This window comes from Nelusetta ayraudi, unplaced genomic scaffold, assembly GCF_046127955.1.
Source record: "Nelusetta ayraudi isolate G7.1 ecotype Tasmania unplaced genomic scaffold, CSIRO-AGI_Nayr_v1 ptg000018l, whole genome shotgun sequence".
NCBI lineage: Eukaryota > Metazoa > Chordata > Actinopteri > Tetraodontiformes > Monacanthidae > Nelusetta > Nelusetta ayraudi.
Window position 1 is genome coordinate 2,379,231 of NW_027466068.1, and position 23,661 is coordinate 2,402,891.

Sequence of the window (23,661 nt, forward strand, 5' to 3'; positions counted from 1 at the left end):
AGGCAAAACAGCAGCGGACTAAGCAGCCGTATGCAGGGGGCGTGTCGGGGTGAGTGATTTTATCCCACTGCCAGAAAAGAAACGTCAATAACAAGAAATAATATAAAACAAACTACTTTATAAACTTGCCATGACGTACCTCTACCGGATTCCCGAGTACCACCACAGCGGCGCCAGACGTATTCAGCGCCCTGCGGCACGTTTACGTTTGCGTGATTTAACGTCGTCTCTGGCTCAGCTTATCGCCCCAACTGCGACGTCCGGAACTGCTCCCGATGACGGAGAGGGACGCTCTAAATAAACAACAAAATGCATAATAGAAAAGAACGGCATCCAACGATGGCTGGATGCCACTAGGGTGTAAGAACGTGCCGCAGCGGAGCGAACCAGCGGAGAACCGAGTGGGTGAGGCAACCAGATCTGGCAACCAGGCGGAAATGGGGCGCCCGGAAGTGGCGAGGCAAGAGGGCTCCCGGTGCACAACCTGCGCTTTTATGAACCGCGCCCTCATCAGGAATAGGCGGAGCAGGCGGAACCAATCGAGCCACCAGGTGGCTGTAATTCATACTGCCACACTAAACATGGCAATAAAAAATAAAAAATAAAAAAACTGGTAATGGAGACACCTAAACTTCGATAAACATTTTTGGACGGAGGAGGAGATTAAATATTTTTTATAAGTAATCAAAGAGAAAAATATAACAACCATTCTGAAGCAAAAATATTGCGGGACGAGATTTTACAAGAGCTACGGCTTATACCCTTCGCACAATGGAAACCCCTGCAAATCGCAATTGTACTTTTAAACTTTAAAAATATCGCTGTTATTACATGGCAAATGGAGGTGAGAATGGCAAACGCTGCTTTCAGACTGCAGACAACAGTCAGTGTGAATGTGTTCAGGGTGTTTTTTTGGGAGATGGTCTGTCGTTGCGCAAAGGCCCCCCGGAGAGTGAACATAATAGAAAGGGCTGCCGGGGGGGGGGGAAGACTTTGTGCCGTTTTAAGATTAAGCCCCATTACTCTGCAACATTTAAGTGCACAATTACCACCTGCACGCAAAAAAAAGGTGGGAACCAAACAGCATATCGGCAATTTTAGACAATGTGTTTGGCTCCCACCATAGTTGTTCTTTTTTGTGATTGGTAAGCCTTTTAGGAATAGCCCCATGAAGGAAATTTGTTTTGGTAGCCAAATTGTTACACCCCTAAATTAATCACCACTCTAGCTGCATTTCCATTACCCCTGGAATTGCGCAAAACCAAATTATTGCAATAAAAAACACCTAAACTTTGAAAAAACTCTCAAATATGCTCTCATGAGGTGGTTTTTCAGACGCATCCATAAAGAGGTACATCACTAAAGTGTCATGGAAACGCTTTTTTTTTTTTTTTTTTGCATTTACACGTCAGCGGACGTGACGTGCGGGGTCACGTGACCAGTTCACTTCAAGTGAAAATGGCGCGTTATGTTTAGACAGAGGAGGGGACGGAATATTTTTTTTACAAGTAATCAAAGAGAAAATTATAACCATTATTGACAGCAAAGCAAAAAATCTCGTCCCGCAACATTTTTTACGAAAATTACGGCTTATGCGTTTCACACCATTCAATGGAAAACACCTGCAAATCGCAATTGTATTTTGTTGAAATTTTTGAAAATATCCCTTTTATTTTGCAAACAACTTTAATGGAAATGCAGCTTCTGACACCATACAAGCTTGGCTCCCATTTAAATCTCCCATAAAGTTGAAGACAAAGCGAAAGCTTTGATATAGATATAAATATATCAATGATATTGATATTGTGGTGTAGAGCCTTCAGATGAACCACTGCTCATAACACAGCGAGTAGACTGATGGGCCGAAGTGCAGTAAGTCAGGGACCGGCCAAATTATTAGGTACGCTAATGGCGCCTTTCCATTTCACAGTTTTGACACTTCAGCTCAGCTTGGTAGGGTTCAGTCACTTTCCATAACAAGTATCACTTGGGCAAGTAAGCCAGGTGGCCCAAATTCCCTTGACGTAATGTGTACGCGACGCTCCGATTGTCCGCTGCAACACGCTGAAACGCCATTTTCTTCATCTTCTTCACTGAAGACAAATGTATATTTTTAGTTTCAGCTCCTTTCTCAAACACAAGCTGTCACAGCCTCCTGGCATTTCAATGTACTCTTAATCTCCTCAACACCTACTGCGGCTTTAAAATGGGAACTGGTGCTTCAGGCAAGAAACCAGCAATAGCGCGTATTAAACGCCGCTAAGACGTTTACGTTTCAAAAATAACTGAGAATTCAGGGCTTGGAAATGGGACTTCAAGGCATTCTTGACTTGGTCTTCTAATATTTTTCACAGCTAATTGCCATCATAAAAGATTGAAGATAAAAAAAAAAAATGTAATCGCATTAAGTTTAAACGTGAAACAGTAAAACTTCACTTATGCCCTCAGACGTGAACGTTTCATGGCAGATTATGCGATTGACTGGTGTTAAAAACCTCACAATGCTATACACACTCTCGTGCGTGCATGTGCACATGCACACACACACACACACACACACACACACACATCAACAGACTACTGTTACTGTGGTGATACTGTGGTTGTTATCGTTTTATTCTTGTGAAATACTTTACCAAATACATAGAGGAACATCAGGTGGATTGAATGGACAAATATCACTTGAATTTTTTTGTTTTTTGCAAGATACAAAGACAAGTATCAAAGTACATTACCATGGAAATTGAACATTCAACAGACTATTAAATTAGTTCATACATTTTTTTTTTCTTCATGTGTAAAAACAAAATATATATTTATATTTTGTATAATTTGCTCTGGTGTTAACAGACCCATGACTATTCACAATGCCAGAGTGTCCAAAAAATAAGGCAACAAAATGTATTATTATTATTATCATTATTATTATCATTATTATTGTTATTATTATTATTTTACCTCTTATGAAAACGTTTCCTCAGTGGTTATATAATAGAACAATAGGGCATCAAAAATCATAATAATAGTAATAATCATGACCATAATAATTGTAATCATAACAATAATCTTGGTAATATCCCAGCCCAGTACATACTTGTCACAAAAATAGATCTATGGTAAAGTATGTGAACCCATATATGTAGACGGATGAACAATCATGGCGGTGAGTTCTTGTGCACTGAAGCACATCTTAAAGTGCAAAATGGAAAGAAAGACATATTTGCTATTATTATTTTTTTCCTCCCCCCCACTCATTTCATCTGACTGTATCTGGCACACCGCCTGGGTGCCTGAGGTGTTCCGTATCGCGGCTGGTTCTTTGCGATAGCGTAGCTTTTTATTTTGTTACCTCTGAGCTTAGCAGGCTGCCAAAAAGGAGAGTTCAAAAATCTTGCGATATGATTATATTGCTGTTGTGAGCACGTTTTCCTCTCGATTTGACTTGAGAAACATGTCAAAAACAATTTGGCACATTTATTTTAGAGTTCTGTTTGAAGGGTCAGACAGGGAATGAATTTAATGATCTTATTATTCATGTCATTCATCTTGTTTTCATTTTCTGCCTTTTTTTCTTTTTTTTTCTTTTTAAAGCGAACTTTGCAGCTCTCAACAAAAAGCCGCATTTTACCCCTCGGTTCACAGCCGCCAGCAACTCACTTTTTAACTTGCTGCTAAAACTCCAACTTTGGACAAACACCTGGCTGAAGGGGTCGTCAGTGACCTGGAAGCGGTATCGACTCCCTTTGTGACATCACAAAGGAGTGATTTCCAGAACTGTGTGTTGTGAAAGAAGTAAGGGGTGGGCTCTTTACTCAGTTCCAGGGCGTTCACAGGCTGGACACGCGTATTGTCGGGAAACGTAATGTAAAGCATTTTTGATTCAAATCAAATGAGTGTGGGCCCAGTTTTGCTGTGACGCAATCCGTCCTAAAGCTTTGGTTGAAGTTGTTTTGTATGTACAACAGACACACTGACAAACCTGATCCAGACGCATGCACAACAGTCTAAATCCTAACATATTTACACGGTGCATTTCACAGATATAAATCTTTTTATTGCAACAGTTTATGTTCGGCCGCCGTAGAACATGGTCGAGTTACTTCAGCTTTTCAATATAGTCCCGTGTTTAAACACTGCAGCCAGTGTCTTTTCGTCATATTGCCAAAACTTTGTTTCAAGAAGAAAATGCTACTGAACACTTGACCTCAACGACTTGTCAAGTCTGTTCAGTTGCTTGCTTTTTTTTTTCTTTTCCATAGGCCTATTGCTTCACGTAGCAACGCAACATTAAAAGGCATCATCGAGGCCTTTACACACCGTACACGTAACATTTAAAGAATGTGCGAATGCAGAATGCTTGTAGCTAAGATGGTGAGATCAATACTATGGCTGCAAGATGAATTTGTGACAGGAAGTTGGGCAAAAAAAAATATTAATGAAAAGAAGATTTGGGTCACGGAGAGGAAAAATCTTATTTTGATGTAACAGTTTTGAAGTGTTGCAACTCCAATGATGGGGAAACACGATGCTGTCCTGACCGTGTGGAATGATGCAATAATTCACTGTGCAAGAGTTTAGGTTTTCTCTTACACAGCCATCAATGTTGATGGACGTACAAAAAAAAAAAAGAACAAAAAAAAAAACAAGCATCTAGTGTGTAAAGGCCTTATAGAGAGGGAGAACATCTGCACAACTGTATCATCATGACAAACCAAATCCTGTTCCACGTCCACGAATCCCGATTCCTCATTGCAAAGTTTCACCGGCGTGCGCTAACAAGGCCCTCCTTTCTGATCATGCGCTTGTATGTGTCGCTGTTGTACCCATGAACCACCCCCCCCACCACCACCACCACCACCACCCGCACCCCCTCCGCAGTTGATCACAGTTGTCGTCAAGAGAATTTAAAACAGCTGTTTACACGGTCATAATCATTAACACACCGATAGGAACTTTTACAAATGTGGCAAGACAACTTTTTTTTTTGTTAGATTTTTTTGGTTTTGTTTTGTTTTGTTTTTGTTTCGCTTTTGTTTTTGTTAGTCCATGCACTTCATGCATAGACGATGGTCATCTGGTCTTCTGAGGGCGCTCGCCATGGAGACAGAGAGGCGAGTGTGCACGTCCAGCCAGTTACCTGTTCATTCCCCCAAACAAAGAGACCCTGACCGTGTTGTTTCAAAGGGTCTCGGACTCTAATATCGGCCTCTAGGTTAATTACCGAGCGGTTTTCACAGTGTTACACCACATAAACGACACATCCTCACATTTTTTTGTTAGTTTGTTTTGTTTTCTCCACTGTTCCCACGGCACAAATTTCTCTTATTTATTCTTTTTTTTTTTTTTTTTTTTAACTCATTTATACTTAAACTGAACGGCACACTGGACGAATACACACACGACTGGACTTGCACCAGACTTCTCTCTATAGCTGCCACCAGACTGAACGCGACAAAAATGCACGTAGCTAATGAAAACTAAACGCTGTGTTTTACGAGGGGATTTGGGGGGCGGGGGGCGGGTTGATATGTGTCGCAATCACACCGCTGCGCCGGCGTATGCGAGGTGGCGTCGCTCCAAGTCCCTGCACACGAAGCGTCCTTGGTGACTGGTACAGTATGTCGGCCTGTTGAACAGCAGTGTGATTGTCTTGTGTTTTCTTTTTTCATTTTTTTTTTCCCTTTTAGCTTCAGGTCTTAAGTCGTTTTGTATTCGCGGGCGGCCTTCAGACGGCGGTCAAGTCTGAGCGCGCCGCCCGACTCCTATTTCATGCCGCTCCGCAGCACCTGATTGGCCGCGATGAGCATGACGCTGATGATGAAGGCGATGGCGAAGGCGCAGATCAGGCTCTTGCGCACGCACGTTTGCTTGACCTGCTGCGTCGGGCTGGAACCTGTAAGGGACGAGAGGAGAGAAGCAGTTCACTGCTGAGGCGACGACGGTGGCTGCGTTTCCATTAACCCTACAATTCTGCGAAACCTACATATCGCGATAAAAAAACACTCTCACATATGGCTAAACGGTTTTTACGCTCTCGTGAGGTGGGTTTTCAGACGTATCACCGAATCTTCCCCGACTGCACGAGCACAACCAAAGGGATGAGCGAGGAGATTAGTTTATTGCACCTGCGAGCCGTGTCACCGCACAGAGATTGAAATGTTGATCAGAGCTTGGAATGAAACACAAATGCATTTGCTGTTTTTTTTTTTTTTTCTAAATAATGCCAAACTCCAGCAAAGCAAGATCAAAATGGCAAGAAGTGTCACTGTGTATATCTTCATGTCAGTGTCAGGTTGTTGTTTTATTTTCAGTATCTCATTTCAGTAATCTTCAAATCCTTCTTTGAGGGGCTCTTGCTTCTTTTTTCGTAACCAATCAGACTTGGAGTAATTTTTTGGTATAACCTGATCAAAAGGGGGAGAAAAAAAACCAACTCAAGTGTAGCTGCAGCTGAACCTGTTATCCTGGATGCAGCAGTAGCAGCATTTTTCCCAGATATGGATTTTTGCATTGCAGAAACGGCTTTTTCTGGAACAAAATGGGTTTTCTTTTTTTGCTATTTTGTGTGTGAGTCGCCTCCACTTTCCAGCCTTTGCACAAGGCGTGTCAGGCCATAAATCCAAATGAGCTTTTATCTGATTTAATCAACCATAACTGTTGTACGACATAGCACTGGGAGTCCCTGCAGGTCCTTTAAGATGCGGTAAAGGAATCCTCCCTGACTTTTAAACATGGGACAAAAAGTGTAGAAGGTTTCTTCCTTACTGTCTATATCCACCTGGCATTCTTCTGGGTTCTCTATGTGGTTCTCCTCCGTCATGATGATGTTCTCAATGTCTTTCATGGAAAGGTGGTCGCAGAAGGTGTCGTACAGGAGCCTCTTCAGCTCCTCCACCGTCAGCTTCTGCATGTCACACTGCACGGACACACGCACAACCCGACATTAACATGGACACCGGCCGAACCTGACAATGAGAATTCAACTTCCTTCATTAATTCTGCTCGCTCCACCCCCTGCCACTCCCTGGTAATCAACAGCATCCGTCCCCTCAGATGTTTTAGCTTCCTGCTAACTCAGGATGTTTAGCTAGAAGCTGTAAGCAGGGAGTTGAACACGCTGTTTTTCGCAGGATTTAAATTAGAAGTCCTGCTTAAAGCTGGTGTCGGAAGAAGTACACAGGTAAGATGTCTAATGCTATTTATTTACTTAAAAAAAAAAAAGCCTTGTATTTTGTAATTTTGGGGGATTTTTTTGTTATTGTAGAAAAAGAAGAGAACTATTTACTTCCAAATGCAGTTTTTTAGAAAACAAAGCATCTGGCCCTGATGCGCAGGCCGGGAAACCAAGTCGAGCTGAGCGGGATGAAAAACTCACCTATGATTCTCATTCTCAGCTCAGCCGGAGCTCCGAGCTCAGCGGCGTGACCGGCGGCTCAGCGTGATCAATCCGGCAGCGCAGCCTTGATTCCACCGTTCACATGTCATCACATTGTGTGAAGCTACGCAGTTCTCTGCCAGAGTCCCCCGGGTTTCTGGACTCTTCCCAGCAGGTGTCTGCGCGTCTGATTCTCCTATTTTGTACATGCAGGCGTGTGTGTCTGCGTGTGTGTGCGGCGCCGACTTTGCCAAAGAAATGCAATAAATCTGCTCCATTTCTTCCATAGATTTGACGCCTCTCCATCTCACACGGATCTACCAGCACACAGTTAACCCCCAGTTAACTGTCCCCCCCACCCCCACCCCCCGTCCCATTCATTTAATCACGCTGTCACTACCGCACCTTATTAACCGGTACGGTGTCGGTACATAAACACTCATTTATGTCTTCCATAGTAATTGGCCGTAATGAGACGACCATCGCGCGCAAAGAGGTTGAGATGTCTGCTGGGCCTCAGCGAATCCGGCACTTCAAGGGGAAAAATCAATCTTCTTATTTTATTTGTTTTTTCCCTCAGAATTATTTGGAACATTTTTTCCAAAACTCAATCAATAAATTTCATAGTTTGTTTTTTCTGGGCTTTCACCCGGCAACTGAACACGCCAGTCAAGCAAGCAATCGGGCTGCGTTGGAAAGTAGCTGCTGAAACGCAAATGCAACCAAAGCATGGATGCATTATAATAACTGGAGAGCGGGCTGGCTGTACGGTGGGGCGACAATTTTCCCCCAGTGGCCACTCGAGGTACTGCAGCAAGAAAATCCCATGGGATCGCCTTTCCCTTGTTATATTCAACTGCTTATACTGCACACCTCTCTTTCGAACAGGCAGACAACGAGCCGCTACAAAGTGGATCACCTTCCAGAAAACGGAGTCAAAGTCGGTGCCGTGGAACTTGTCGGGCAGCCCTGCAGCCGTCAGCTTGGGGCCCAGCAGGGTGACGAACTCCTCAAAGTCCACCTGGCCGTCTCCTGGAAGAGAGGCGCTGATTTCAATCCAGCTGCGAGTCGAGTGTGTGCGTGCGTGCGTGCGTGTCTGTGCGTGTGCCTGTGTGCACGGCCGCCTCACCGTCCATGTCCAGTCTCTGGATAATCACCTCCAGCTCCACCTCGTTTGGCATGTAGCCCAGTGAACGCATCGCCATCCCCAGCTCCTGCTTGGAGATGAAGCCGTTCCCATCGCGGTCAAAGACTTTGAAGGCCTCGCGGATCTCTGTGGAGAACGCGCGCACACACACACACACACACAGGGATATGAAATTGGGAAATGTCCCACGCACTAACAACACATTTGCTACGCTGCATCAGAGCTTGAGTCACGTACGTACGGGGGTTGAGAGCTCAGAGAACAAAAATTCCGGCAGGAAATGGAAAAAAAAAAAAAAAAAAAAGCCAAACGATTGTTCGTTGAGCCAAACAAAACAAACGTTTGGACAAAAGAGGAAAGATTAGGAGAAATTGACAACCTTTAAAGGACTCGCTACACTTTTGTTTCATGGAGCCACATAAAAACATACATAAAGGATGGAAAGGATGTGAGGGATTACCGATCCTCTGAAACGCAGAATCCAAACAAGCGCCACTGCTCTTATTTATTTAGAATGGCAACCATGCAGACGACGGCTGTTATTGGCAATTAGATAGAAGATGCGTTCTCCTCTGATCTAAAACACTGTGAAAACGGATAAATGCTGCTTCCCAGCGGCTCGACACTTTCTCCATTTTGATGCTCAAGGCTGTTTTGAGTCCAGAATCGTTTGTAAAAAAAAAAAAAAAAAAGGGGGGGGGGAGATTTATAGGGGGGTTACATTTTCCATCTCGTCTGGCCTGGTTACTGGATGATTGAAAATACGATGGGATTCATGCCATGATGATGTTGTGAGTAAAGAACATCATCATTAGAGTAAACAAAACTCTCAGAGGGCTCGTTTGTTTTTCTAGCCAAGCAATTTAATGCTCTGCTCTTTACTTGTCTTCGGGGGAAGTTGTTTGTTTCCGAGTTTTTTTCTTCCTTTTTATTCCCTCTGTTCTTCCACTTAATTGATAAGGAGCCCTGAGTTATTTTTGGTTTCATTCATTCTGATGACAATGATGGTAATTTAAAGCCTCCAAGGCCAGGAGGTTGCGGAGGATAAGAGGCTTTAAGAGTATTTCTATTTCTGTCCAGACGAGTCACCGTAGCCAAACTCGGTGCGTCACGCTCTCGTCAATCCGCTTGAAGTTCCTGATGCATCTTCTCCCTCTCCTTCGGCCTGGCATCCCATCAGGGGGGGCGCGACAACCAATCATCTGCTTCCATCTCACCCTCCAATCCTCTGCATCCTCTTCTCTCAAGCCCAACTGACTTCAGGTCCTCTTTCACTTTCCATCCATGAATGTCATCTTTGACCTCCTGCTTCCAGTTCCAACCTCAGCATCCTTCCAGCAGTGTGTTCACTCTTCCTCCTCTGGACACGTCCAAACCATCTTCATCTCCAAACCATCTAACTGGCTCGGTCCCTTCCTGATCTTATCCGTCCTGGTTGCTGCCAAAGAGAAGCTCAGCATTTCTCATCTTTTCGATGTCCATGGAAGTGGAGACTTTGAAGAAGAAACAACAACATCAAGTGGTTACATTTCAAAACAAATTTTATTTTAATTGCACTGAAATGATAGACTTTTATCAAGGTGTTTATGGGCAGAATATTACGTTTTTACCAATATAAGTCCTAAATACGGCCAAATTTCAAACACTGGAGCTTTAAATGAGCCTTAACAGGTGCAGGTGAAAGAGCAGAGTGTTTTCATGGTAGCTGAAGGGGGGGATTAAGTTGACTAGAACATAGTTAATCCGTGCATTTTTGATATGACAAGCTGCTGCCTGATTGTTGTTCGCTCGCGTCTCTTCCCGTCCCCTTCCAGCATAAACAGTGTGGAAATATTCGCTGCCCTGCTGCTGTAATATTGTCAATTTATTAACTCCCTTGTAACTTCCCTCACATAACGGAGTGCAATTCTGAACCACTGGAGCAGGACGGCGGGAAAGTAATGAAACCCACCAGTCATGTATTTGATGTCATTAGCGGCAGGAACGGCGGCTTTCATTGGCTGAGACTTTTTCAAACTCGCAGGACCAGAAAATGGCATCGCGGAGAGAGTCATCCCGCAGCAGAGAGCAAATAGAGAAAAATCAAAGTGGCGCTGGATGGTTTTTTTTTCCTGTCTTCTTCTTTTTAAACAATGAACACAACCCCCACCAGGCAGAAAAAGCCAGAGTGGCTGTTGGGAATCTATAAGCTTTTAATTCCTGTGTTTAGTCACATCGCATGTCCCATCGCGTTTCTGTTTATTTAGGGGCCGAATCCCATTATTTATATGCAGCCGGGGCCTCCGATTGGAAGCCAACAGATGAATGTCAAAGCGGCGACGCTGTAAATCTCAGCTTGAAGCTGATCGGCATTCATAGACATAAGCGGGCGTGTGTAAAGGGTTATGTAACACTGTCTGTTCCTGAGAGGAAAGTCAGGGTGGACAGTTTGGACGAGAATTTTGCAAAAACAAAACAAACAAACAAACAAAATGTATGTACATAGCTGAATTAAAATAAATAAATAAATGAAAATCAAATAAAATTCGAATGATTGTCATGGAGCCATGGCCGAGCTTCGGGCGGAATGTCAGAGGCGTTGACGGACTGGGACGGACAATCCACTCGGACGTAAAAAAAAAACTTAAAATAAAATGAAAAATCTACGCCGGCTTCAGGAAATAGTTTGTTGCAATCAAGTGCACGTCCGCAGAAAAGGGCAGCAGGCAGCCGCTGCTACAGTGGAGGCAATTTGTAAAAGCAGAGTGACATCAGCTCTCTCTCTCTCTCTCTCTCTCCCTCTCTCTCTGCCTGGCGTGATATCTGGCTGGAGGTGTAGTTTGACTCATGGAGTGCCACCAGCTGCGCTCTCGCCGGTGCTCCGGCTCTGATCTCATTGTTGATGGTGAAACAAACACGGCTGCATCCACCTGAGGTCCGGCTCCGTTTGCTAGAGGCTGTCCGGCCGGGCAGGCAGCAGCGCAGCAGACTGTCTGTCTGGAAACACGCAAACAAACCAGCAAACCAAAAAAGAAAAAAAAAAAAAAAAAAAATTAACAAAATGTTGCAACCAGGCAGGAGGCAGAAATTCTTGACTGAGGTGCCAGGGCAGGTTTAGCAAGCGCTCCGTCTCCCGCCGGGAGTTTTATTTCTCGCCGAGCAAGGCCGATGTGGAAGCAAAACATGGCTGTTTTGAGTAACAAAGCCAACGAGCTTCGTTGCCTGACACTCATATCGTCGTATTTTCTGTCCGGTAAGATGTGAACGTTCAACCGTCAACAGTTACAAATAGGTTTGGACGTCTTTCCTAGTTGGGTAGTAACACTTCTTTTTACCTTTGTTGTTTCAATAGCAGGGTGAAGTTGTCATTGATTTGACTGGAAGGTGTAACCACTGTCTTTTTACCATGCACATACACTTACACATACACCAGACACATTGAATATGAACTCTTGTGCATTTCAAACAGACGCCTGACAATATGCAGGATCTGAACACTGTGATTGGAAGAATATACCAGGTAACAGGTGAAGCGGCGATCGTGGTGTACGCCTGCACACGTGACCTTTCGGCCCCAATCAGGGAGAGTCCGAGTCGATCGCTGTTGTTTTGTGTCTCCACAACCAATCGGCTTCCTTTATGAATACAAAGGGCTTCAGAGGGGTTCAGTTCGTCCTAAATAGGGGACATCCCAACTAGATGGACCTGAGCCACAGGACAGTCAGGGGAGTCGCCCGATTTCAGATGCAGACGATGATGATGATGATGATGATGATGATGATGATGATGATGATGATTTCTGCAACAAAACAGTTGGTGGATGGAAGTAAACAGAACGCCTGGGAGAGTTCAAGTGGGGAGAAATTTAAATTCACAAAAACCTGAGAAACATTTTTTACTCGGTGTCATGGAATAATGTCTTTTTTTTTTTTCATAACAAGGAAGTGGCACAAATTCTTTCCTCTCGAGCTGTCGGATCTGTCAGTCAACAGCCACTCCCCCACCACCACCACCACCTCCACCGCCACCATTTCCACCACCGATTGAATGAAAGAGGTCCTCCTCCACCTACCAGCCACTTCCTGCTTCACCCTCACATTAATCTTTTCCCCATCTAACGGGTCAACACACTGCTATTGAATCTGCTGCTGCTGCTGCACGTTCTGCCGAGGGGCCGCTGGGACTGGCGGCTCCACGTGGACGCCCGCGGACGCGCTCACTCGAAGGCGCGCGCTGCTTGCTTTGATGTGCGTGTACAACAGTGCTCGTTGGCCCCTCAGACGTGTGATGCCGTGCGCTCCCCCGCCACCTGAGGCTGAACTCTCATTAGAGCACGGCGGAGGTCTCCCGCTGCGACGGCACGTGTGATTTATTTTGTGTGTGTGTGTGTGTGTGTGTGTGACCCAATGGATGCTGATGAAGAAGAGAGGTGCTTGAGTGAAGCACCGACGCCGGTGCTACCTGCTGTCGTTACTATCCGGGTGCCAGGTAACAATGTTGTGTCACCAAACTGTTGTTGTGATTAAAGAGTGATCTTGGAATTGCATATTAAGTCATTGGCAAGAAGCGAACCACAAAAAAGAAAATACATCGCTGATCACAACTCTGGGGAGAAGAGACCAAAGACGGCAGAAAGGATATTTTTAGAGGAGGTGAGAAAGAGAAGAAATGAGAGTGGCCAAGTGAAGCGCGGAGCGTCAAGTTGCATAGTCCCTGTTGCAGCGGGTAAAACAAAGAAATCAACAAGCATCTTAAATATCACTTTAAGTAGCGGCGCTTCAAGCAAACGTGCGACGAGACGAGCAGTTGGAGGCATGTCATGAGTGCTCGTAGAGACGGTGACGAGTTGCAACCGTGGACGTGATCCAAGTTCCGTTTTCCCATGTTTGTTTACGCATTTATTTTCACAGCCAGAGATCCTTTTCGCCTCAGTCAGGCCCATCGGTAATTGCAGCGCACCCACTCTTTATGTAAGACCTTATCAGGGTGTGAACAACACAGTTTGCTTTGGTGTGCATGTGTGTGCACGAACGTGTGTGTGTGTGTGTGTGTGTGTGTGTGTGTGTGTGTGTGTGTGTGTGTGTGTGTGTGTGTGTGAACCTCAAAGCAACTATTTTTAAACAGCCCTTAGCAACCTTAATCCATGTTTAGCTGGATGCAGGCTGACTTGGGCACAGGGAAGATTTTTGAATATTACCATATTGGGCTTCTAATAAGACTCTGGGGTATTCAGCGGGGGAGTGGGTGGGGAGAGCAGGAAGGGCGGCGGGGGGGGGGGGGGGTTGCCGAGTGTGAGTCAGCTGTGTCTTATGGAAATTAAAAAAAAAAAACAGAAATCTTATCTCTGGGTTCGCAGAGAAACTCGACCTCCTCGACTCATCGCTGCCCTTATCAAGAGCAGAACCTTGTGAGACTGGAAAGGAAAGTGGGGGGGGGGAATAAAGTTTAAGAGGTGGAGGGGCTTAACCTTCGATAAGGCCCTCCCCACTTGAACCTGACTGACAGAAGTCAGAGGAAGGCCGTGAAATTTCACAGCGTCTATACGTTTTTTTTTTCTTCTCTCGCTCCCTTTCAGCGATGCATCCCGAGGAGCGTCGGGACTCATCGATCCGTCTCTTTGTTCCTCCTTTGTTTCCTCAAAGCCCAGAGGTTTCGTCATGACACGGCGCCAGCATCCAGCAGGGGCAGGAAAACTTCTAACGCAGGTCAGCGGTGCAACAGCCCATCCAAAGCGCCTCCATCAGTTCCGCCGTGTTAACGCTAAGCGCTTCGCTTACCGATTCTGCTGCGGTCGGTTATTGTCTCGCGCGGACTCGCCGCCGTCGATTATCAAAGGGGGAATTATTTCGGCCCGTGGCAAGGAAGGGCGGGTGGGGGTTGGGGGGCGGAAACAGCGAGAGAAACCCTCCAGAAGTCATCACAGTTAATTTCACAGCTAATAAAGTGTGCCAGATCCGCTCGGCTGGAGATCGATCAAAGCGGAAGTAAACGACACGACTGCAACCTGAATGAACAACATTTCATGACCCGCTGACCCTGACTGTCCAGCTCTCCGCATCGGAACTGAGAAAACTCTGTTCCTCAGCTCTTTCCACTTCCAGAGATTGCAAATCAACCCTTTGTGATGTCACACAGGGCACAGATACATTTTCCTAAGAGTGAAAATGCCCAGTTTGTTTTGCTGCCTGCAACCGCATCCTTTTTGTCAGCCTTCCAAACAATTGAAAAGTCCAGCGAAGGATGAGGTTTGAGCAGGTGGCTGTAAACAGAGGGCTAAGTGGGCTGGCTTAATTTTGAGTGAGTGGTCCTGTGTGGCTGCTCCACCGAAGACCAGGGTAGACACATTCAAATGTGGAAATGGAAATAATAAGATACCTGAGGTGTGGGTGGCGAGTCAGTGTATGTTAACGCAATGCGTGGAACTCCATCTCCCTGCATGGGAAAGTTGGAAATGAGCGGATCTATAATTAGAAGTGTGCGCAGCCTTGAAGCTCCCTCCCATCAAGGCTCCTCGCTGGCGCCTGAAGCCAAAACACTCACCTACCCACAGACTCATCGCTTTTAAGTTTTAGGGTTTCTTTTCTCACATAGTTTACAAAAACTGATGGTTACATATATTTTATAAAAATAAATGTTTGTTTTTTTCGCTCTGTCTGATAGATTCTAACGGCGTCCTCGGCTCTGGAGCTCGCTCGCTCCAGCCTCAGGGAGAGAGAGAGAGGGAGAGAGAGAGAGAGACACACACACACACACACACACACACACACACACAGAGAGGAGGCTCATTTGTTGCTCTCGTCTTTGTACCCGTCTGTGTCAAGTAGAGCTTTCCCGCACACTTCACGCCTCATGCAGGCTCGGAGATAAAACCCAGAGAGCCATTTCCAAATGCATTTCTATCAGCCGGCCCGGGGAAGATTGGGTAAGTATGACCATCCATCTTCCAGGTGCTCTAAGAGCTCTGCTGGAGATCGATGGTCTGCAGGGGACATCAGTCCGCTCAGATTTATTGTTCTCACTGCTGGTGTGTGTGTGTGTGTCACAAAACAGTCCATGTCCTTCCTCACTCAGTGGTCAGATCACTCTGCCCCCCCCCCCCCCCTTCTTATGTGGCGGCTTGAAAAATAAATAAAAAACACTATTTCCCACACTTGCCGAGGTGTTTATTCTTTTCCCACCTGTGCTCATGAACACGTGTCACAACTTTTACCTTCCTTGTTTTGCGGTACTTTTCTACCTGCTCCAATTCATCCATTTAACTCATTTTGCCCTAATAGAATAGTGGACCTTTTTTTTCTCCCCTTTTTTTTTTCCTCCTATTTTCATTGCTGCTTACTTAATAATCCACAGAGTGCCATCTCTAGTACTCCACTCAGAAACAAACTGTTGGACGTTAACAAAGCTGATCCGTCCAAGGACTCTCAGGAGATTAAGTGCAGCCCCTAATGCAGATAATAATGCCGGCTTTTTGTCTGCAGCTGAATGTAAATGTCTGCATGCATGTATTATGAAGTCAGCCTCAAGGTTGGAGAGGATGTCAGAGATGTTACTGTATGCGGCTTGTTTGCAACTAGTGGTTATCCGAGTTCCATTTGCCTTTCTCTGGTCTCCAACTGGTGTGCCCAGTTCCGACCTATGGTCCCTGACATCAACAATGCACTGATCTCCTGCTGTCTTTTCTATCCTGCCTTGACTTCCTGGGATTTAGTGGAACATTGTTTTGAACTGAAATGCAAAAAAACATTTCCAAACAATATTCGACAGGGTTTGAAGTCTTCCACCAAGCACATCAGTCGTTCCTGCGGATGAGAGATTCATTTCTGGTTTGTAAATGAATCATGTGCAAAGGTTCGTACAAGTTGCTCTTCTGCAAGTTTTGTCTTTCTTTTCAGAGAAGTTTGTCATCCCACCGTCCCCCAGATCCACTTTGCGTTTAAAACGAGCGTTAAAGCAGCTCTAGGTAACTTTTCGACCGTATAATTATGATTCCAAACTCAGTAAAGCGGTAGATAAACGATTAATAGGATCAATGGCGCCGCCTCTGCAGCGAGAGGGGGGGTTTGTGTCGGCTGTAACTGCACTGCGTAACTTTCACGGCAACGTCACTCGTTTATTTAGAGGCGGCCTTACATACCACTATTACAAATACACAAGATTGTAAAATGACGGAATGGAACCCGATAAGCAACCTCGATGAAAGACAGAGTAAAACAAGTGTTGAACGTTATTGTCGTAGCGAGCTCAAGTCACCTAGCGCTGCTTTAAGTAGATATTCTGAAAATGAATTATATATAATTCATTGTAGTCTTACAAAGTCTGGCGTGTAAAGGTTTTGGCTTTCCAATGAAACGTCCACATCATTTTCATATCTTCATGTTACAAATCTAAAAATACCACCAGCCAAATATTGTAGTGATTGGAATTTTTTTTTGTGCGGCAGTGCAATTCTTCCGGCACTGTGCGCTCTAAAATGGTCTCGGTTGACCCCTTTGAAAGCACGCCTCCGCAACGCCCACCGTTCTGCGGCACGGCACCTTGTGTGCAGAATTTCAGGCTCAGCAAGCAGATGCTGGCGTCTTTAAATATCTTCATTAGTATTCATGTAAGTATTTCCAAAGGGATGGAAGTCAACCCTCCACCTCGGGGCAAAGGAATGACTCAATGTTTTGTTTTGCTTTTCTTTTTTTTCTGCAGCTACTGTAGAAGCCATGCTGACACGTCAAGAACAACTCATGGGCAGATAATTTCATCAAGAAGAGTTTTTTTTTTTTCTTCTTTTTTTTTTATGTTCGGCTGTCAGTCAAAATGATTTGTAGAAATCTTAGAAAATCTCTACCAAGTGATTATTGGTGTTAAAAAAAAAATTTGACTGAAAAAGAAACTAAAGGGAAAAGAATACTGAATGACAATCTTAATGGCTGAGATCCTGGGACAAATATTCCAATGCAAACCTGTATTAAAAGAAAGAAAACAAATCTATTCCAAAATGCTTTTTTTTCTCACCAAAAACAGAGGAACGAAAAGACAAAAAGCTCAAATTATCCGCGTCGTCTCATTCCGATCACTTCCTGTTTGTGTCGCCCTCCCCTCGGCTGCTTTGACAATGTTTGATGAGGAGCTGAGGAAAGCCCTGCTCGCTCTGCTGCAGACACCAACAAATAGAGCGAAGACTTGCCTCGCGTGTTTTTGATTATACCGCTCACCATTACTGTGCGTTTAAAAGCTTCTGGAGGGATGTTTTCCCCTCGCTGGGATGCTGTGACAGCTTCAGCACATTAGTAGCTCCTTCAACAGCGACGCGGCAAAGGTTTCTCACATTCAGACCGATACAAAGGAAATCAAAATATCATTAAGATTTTTGAAGGTTGTGGACAGAGAAAGTGGTGATGAGGGGGAGCAAACACCTGACTGCCACTCACCTGAGCTCCTGCACAGTGGCATTGAACTAGACTAAAGATTATCACAAGAGATTAATACAGATCATTATTAGATTAATACACATTGATATAGATTATTGAAGGGGAAAAAGCAATGACCCTACTTGTCAGGATTATTTTTTTTATATTCTGTCTTCCATGGAAATAAAAACACACAACTTGGGTAAAGTTGTGCAACTTTTTTCCCACTCAGGCAAATCACCAAGATTCTACGTTTGTCTTTGATAGGACAGATTTAGACGGGGAGTCGGTGGGGTGGGGGTGGGGGTGCTTTCTCTTCAGCTTTGCTCCACTTTCCAGCATATTTGTGTGTGTGGGTGTGTTAACGACTCAATTAAGTCGCAATTTATTGACTGTTCATGCATTTCAACTTTTTGATCGTGAATTAATAAATATTTTTGAGGTTTCTGGGACGACCCTCTGAAGACTGCGTATGACAAACACAACTTGGACCTAATTAATTCAATAGGCACTGAAGCAGAATTGTGTGCTATGCAGTCTAACCGCAAAGACACTGGGTGTGGGTGTGTGCGCGCGTCCTCCCGGTCCGCGACTTTGAAACCGAGACAAGGGCAACAAAGAACAGGTGAGTAAAGCAAAGCAGGCAGTGACTCAAGCTGAGATGAAGAGAGCAGATCGCTGCGGATCGAAAAGACGGGGCCTCGTCTGATTGCTCGTGTTTACAGGAAACTACTGGCGTCTGTTTACACGAGCCTTCGCACGGGGACCTGCTACAAATGCTTTAAGCTCCGCCCAGGGACTATTTGAAGTTGCCTCCAATAGGGCTGTTGTCAGGCAGCGTGGAAAAAAAAGAAGAGCCACCCACTCAATTCCACCTGCAGTGATATAGTCTCTCACCACCTATATATACATTTCTCCCCTTCCCTCTTGTGCAGGAGGGGAAATGGAAAGCATGGGGTCCACTTTAATTTGCGCCTGCATTGTTGCGTATTAGAGTACTTGCTACCAACCTCCACCTTCGCGCACACACACACACACACACGCACAGGATTATCTAGCGACAGAAAAGAATTGCGTTTGTTCCAATTATAGCTTTGACAGTCTTCTCAGTCACCAAGCGTGATGCCATCACTCTGATCCCCGAGGTGTCCGAGCCAGTAATTGAAAATCAAGTCCTTGGCTACGCGTGCCAATAGGGCTCGGGACTCCTGCCCGTACACATGCGCGCGCACGCGCACCTCTCCGCTAATGCCCGATCCGGTATCACGACAGCCGCCACCTTGACGGGCCCGGCTGATGGATGTGACACTTCCGACCGCCGACCAGTAGTCGTCCACGGTCTCGGGAGGTGGGACAGACACACGACGCTCGACGAACAATCGACACGGCGCAAATCACCATTCACCATTCTGCCTATTGGCAGGATGAGTCTGGTCGGTCTCAGTGTTTGGCTGCAGTCTCTAATGTTCCAACACAAAACCCGAGTCCTTGGAAGACGCATTGCATCTTTCTGCAGTGCACCTGTGGCTTCTGGAGAGTTGTGGCTCAGCATTCGGAAACTCGACAAACCCCAATGGATTTATTAGGGATCTTTAAATGCAGTGAAGTTTATAAATCGGAAGGAAACGCTTGGGGGGGGGGGGAACCCAGAATGGTGTAAAATGTCCGATACTGCAGTGTTTAAAGCCATAAATCTTCAGTCCCGCCTCCTGATGCATAGTGTCAGGCCTCCTACAGACAGTTGGAGGCAATAATGAGGGTAAAGGCTGTTGTGCACTTGATGCGATTCAAATAAGTTATACAAAAATGTGAAAGTTCTCGCACCAGCTGTGACGAATCAGTGGCAGATACACACGTTTTTAACACACACTGGAGGTCTTGGGTACAACTTGTTCCACAAAGTTGGAATGAAGAGGAAGATTCATTCCAAGACATTATCCAATATCTTATATTTGTTATTATATTTCAGGGTCAGGCTGTGATCCTAAAATCCCAGGAACCTGATGTTCTCCCTGTGTCTGTCCTGGTGCTCCAGTACAGTCCGAAGACATATTCAACAGATGAAGTGGCAACTGTGAACTGGCTGACTGTGGGAGTATGGACGGCGGTTTGTCTCCATGTATCAAATCATATCACTTAAATTTGGGCCGCGCTCTAATAGCCACATTACAAGCGCTGGGGCAACAGTGGCAGGGGAAAAAAAATGGAAACCTCAAGCAGGTCCCGGCGAACAAATGAAGTCTTCCAGCGGAACCAGCTGATAAAGGAAGGTGGAGCCCAGAAGAGAAGAAAGAACAGCAGCACAATGGTTGGCGTGACCACAAATAACCAACTGTATATGTACATATACATATATATGTATGTTTATATGTGTGTGTATATACGTATACAAATGGCGACGCTGTTTGCGTGCAGAGGCCTCAAAGACGCGACTGTTTACCCGCCATAAACTCACCGAGCCGTTGCGTAAAAAAACATTTTGCCATCAGCCTTTATTGGAGCCATTTCGAGGCCTCCTTCCTCCGCCAGCGCTCTCAGCTTGTATAAATCCCAATTTGCGATATCAGGCGGGAGAACCTGTGAAACCGTGTTCCAGGACAACAGCAGCAGCACTCTGTCTCCTCGCCGGCGCCGCTTTTTTTTTTCTTCTTCTTCTTCTTTTTTCTTTCTCTCTTTTTTTTCTCTGCGAGACATCCCTCAAACGGGATCACTGATGCCGTACAACAGCTGGTGAAAAAAAAAAATATATATCTCTTGCCGCCTGCCGCTGTTAACTGTGCATTACCGCCGGCTACCTGCCTCGCATTTCTTTTCTCCAGTCAAACTGTCACTATACATCGAGCTGCAAAGCCCAAATAGCTCACTTAAGTGCCGCAGCGGAGCGACCGCCACCAGGCGCTACAAGCAGACTTGACTAATTACTGTCGCCGCCAAGTGGCTTCTGTTTATCGCCCCCAGAGCTGAGCCGTCGGAGGGGGGCTGTGGGGGGTGGGGGGTGGGAGGGTCGGGGTGGGGGGGGTTGTCGGAGGGAACAGAAAAGTTGGACTTTGGAACACAGACGGGGTCTGAATGCGAGACAGCCGCCCTTTGTCTTTCCGCCCCGACGAGCTGAAACCATCATTTATCCGTCGTGCGAGGCCTCCACAGACTGGGAGTCATGTCAGACAATAAAGCGCTGTGTAATGCAATGCAATAATCATGAGCGTGACATCAAAGACAACCTTTTTTTTTTGGGGGGGGGGGCGCAGACACGTTGACACTTCCCTTTTATCACGCACCGACTTTGTTGGCTGTCGAAGCAAATCAGTGAGGCAATGAGGTAGAGAACAGAGAGATTGGGGGGGTGGGGGGGGGGGTCGAGGGAGGAAAAACTCATCTGTCTTGCAACCTTGGTTTGTTTAGTTTTTTTTTCCTGGGGCACTGATGTGTGTTTCTGAAACAGGCGCCGAGACACCCGACGGGCACATTTGAGGCACACGACTCTGCCAAGTTCAAAGAAGAGGTCCAGTGTGCGAGGTTTGCAGGTTTTGGCGTGGAATGAAAACCTGAATCTGCTCAGGCTGCTTTGTGATTTTTACCCTGACGTTACAGCTGGTGTGAGATCGGAAAACTGGACGTTCCTATCAAAGAAAAAAATCCAATCCCATTTCAAAAATCCCATTTCAGATGGGACCTGAAAGTGTCCATTTCAGACTTTTCCTATCAAAATTGTTGTGAACTCGGACCCCATCTTCTCTGGAAACGACTCTGAAAAGCGTTTTCATGCATTCATTCATCAGGAAAAAGGAAAAGTTCCAGAGACACGAGACACAAAACCATCACACCAGCCAAATATAAAAAAAAAAAAAAAAAATGAAAAAATGAAAAAAGGCCTAAGACTGTCACTGCTATTCCTGCCTTCCCTTGGTGGTGTCAACATGGATGAGATGTTCACTCAACAGGGATGTGTCAACCCCCTCACAATATCACTGCAGGGAAACTGCCGGCACACAATTTGCGAGTTTAAGCAAACGTCCCAGTCGCAATCACATCACAAGTTATCCAGACCAGAAAATGAGCAAGATGCTGACGGGAAGGAGGAAGGACATCGTCACAATTCAGCCCTCAAAACAGCCGTCACGTGTCTGTGCTCTGGCTCGGCCGACCTGAGTGGAGATTGGTTGCAGACAGACTCCTTTGGACGATGACGTGAATGACTCAAGAAGTTCATTCAGGTAAGATTTCCGTCTCCGCACTGCTCAGCTACCTTTAACAGACGCTGGCGTCGACACTGGAGGGTCCAGATGCCCAAAGATCCATTATTATTCCCATTTTCAAACCTTTCATTGTGTCCTGGATTCAGATGGTGCAGCTTGACATGTTTATCTCCAGAAAAGAATATCATTTAGTTTCCTGCTAATTCCTGGTTGTACATTCCACATGCTGTATGGATGGGTGGGCAAAAAGAGGGCCCTAGCTGATGTCACCAATGGCTGTTTTACAGAGATGTGTATTTCATCACACACTTTATGAATTTGGAGCAGTCAAAATCAGTAAAAATATGGCATTTTATTTTCTTCTCATTTCTGGCGAGTTTACTAACAAGAGAGCGACACTCTATAATTTTAAAAAAAAAAAGAAAAGTGAAGTGGCTTCTTGGATAATAAGGGGCCTTTTTGAAAGGGCCAGTGACTTAAGACAGAAAAGTGATAGACACAAACCAGATCTCTATCTAATCCTTCTCTAAAAAGCAAGATCCATGGCAGGAAGTGCACGGCAGCCACCGAGGCAGTGCACTGAGCCTCTGAATGAGCTGTGAATGCATATGTACATTCATCTTCACCGGTGATTTATAGTTAGAGGTCTGAGATTTTGTTGCGCTATCAATAAAAAAGAAAAAAAAAAGCCAAAAGCCAAAAGCCAAACAATGAAATGATGAAACAAATGAACAAAACCATTCAAATCCTGGTCCTGAGCGCTGTCCATGGTGCTGACCGAGGAGCGCCCGTTTTGAATGGAGCTTCGGTGGCGGCGCGAAACGCGAGCCAGCCGCGGCCACATGCGTGCCCACGGACCACACACACACAAAAAAAAAAAACACACAAACGAGCCGGTGCGCGGTTCTCACCTTCAACCTCGTCTTCGGGCAGGTTCACCGGCGCGCTGTAGGAGAGGATGTCCGGGATGGTGCAGATCCCCCGGTACATCAACGTGGAGGTGACCGGATGCATCGGCATGACTGCGACCTGTGGCTGGCAGCCGCCCGCGCCCTCGTCGTGCACGAACGCCTATAGCAGACGGCAGAAGGAGCCCAACAACTTCCCCCCACGGTCGCCTAAAGGGGAGCCGGGGAGCGAGTCCATGGATGGGGGGGCGGGGAGGGGAGGTGCAGCGGGAGACGGCGGCTTCCTCCGCAGCGTGTTCGCCAATTTGTTTCGCTTCAGGACTGGCGAGAAGGGGGAGGTCAGGGGGCGGGGTGGGTGTGTGGGGGTGGGTGTGCGTCCGCGCGAGTGCAGAATGGGGGAGGGGGGGAGGGGGGGTGTCTTACCTCATGGTTGTTTGCTTTTGATGAATGGGGGAGAAAAAAAAAAAAAAAAAACAAGTTCCCGCCTAATGCGCAAAGTCAGCCGGAAGTCAAAACTACCTCGTTGGAAAAGATGAGCAGCATCCACAGCATCCAGCCGATTAGTCCGTGCGTGCGCGGCGCCCGCAGGTGGGTGTCCAGGTTTGATTCCACCGCTGCTGCTGCTGCTGCTGCTGCTGCTGCTGCTGCTGCTGCTGCA

The 23,661-nt window shown here is 45.9% G+C and overlaps 1 protein-coding gene across 1 annotated transcript; it reads right to left on the reverse strand.

The window, feature by feature from the left end:
- Nucleotides 1–4,846: 4,846 nt before the first annotated feature.
- On the reverse strand, nt 4,847–23,342 carry cabp7a (calcium binding protein 7a). Its single transcript, XM_076025437.1, has 5 exons — nt 23,007–23,342; nt 8,505–8,648; nt 8,295–8,407; nt 6,766–6,916; nt 4,847–5,893 (listed from the first exon to the last, which is right to left on the reverse strand). The coding sequence occupies exons 1-5, from the start codon at nt 23,113–23,115 to the stop codon at nt 5,763–5,765; spliced, it is 648 nt and encodes a 215-aa protein (XP_075881552.1). The 5' UTR covers nt 23,116–23,342; the 3' UTR covers nt 4,847–5,762.
- Between the last annotated feature and the right edge of the window lie 319 nt (nt 23,343–23,661).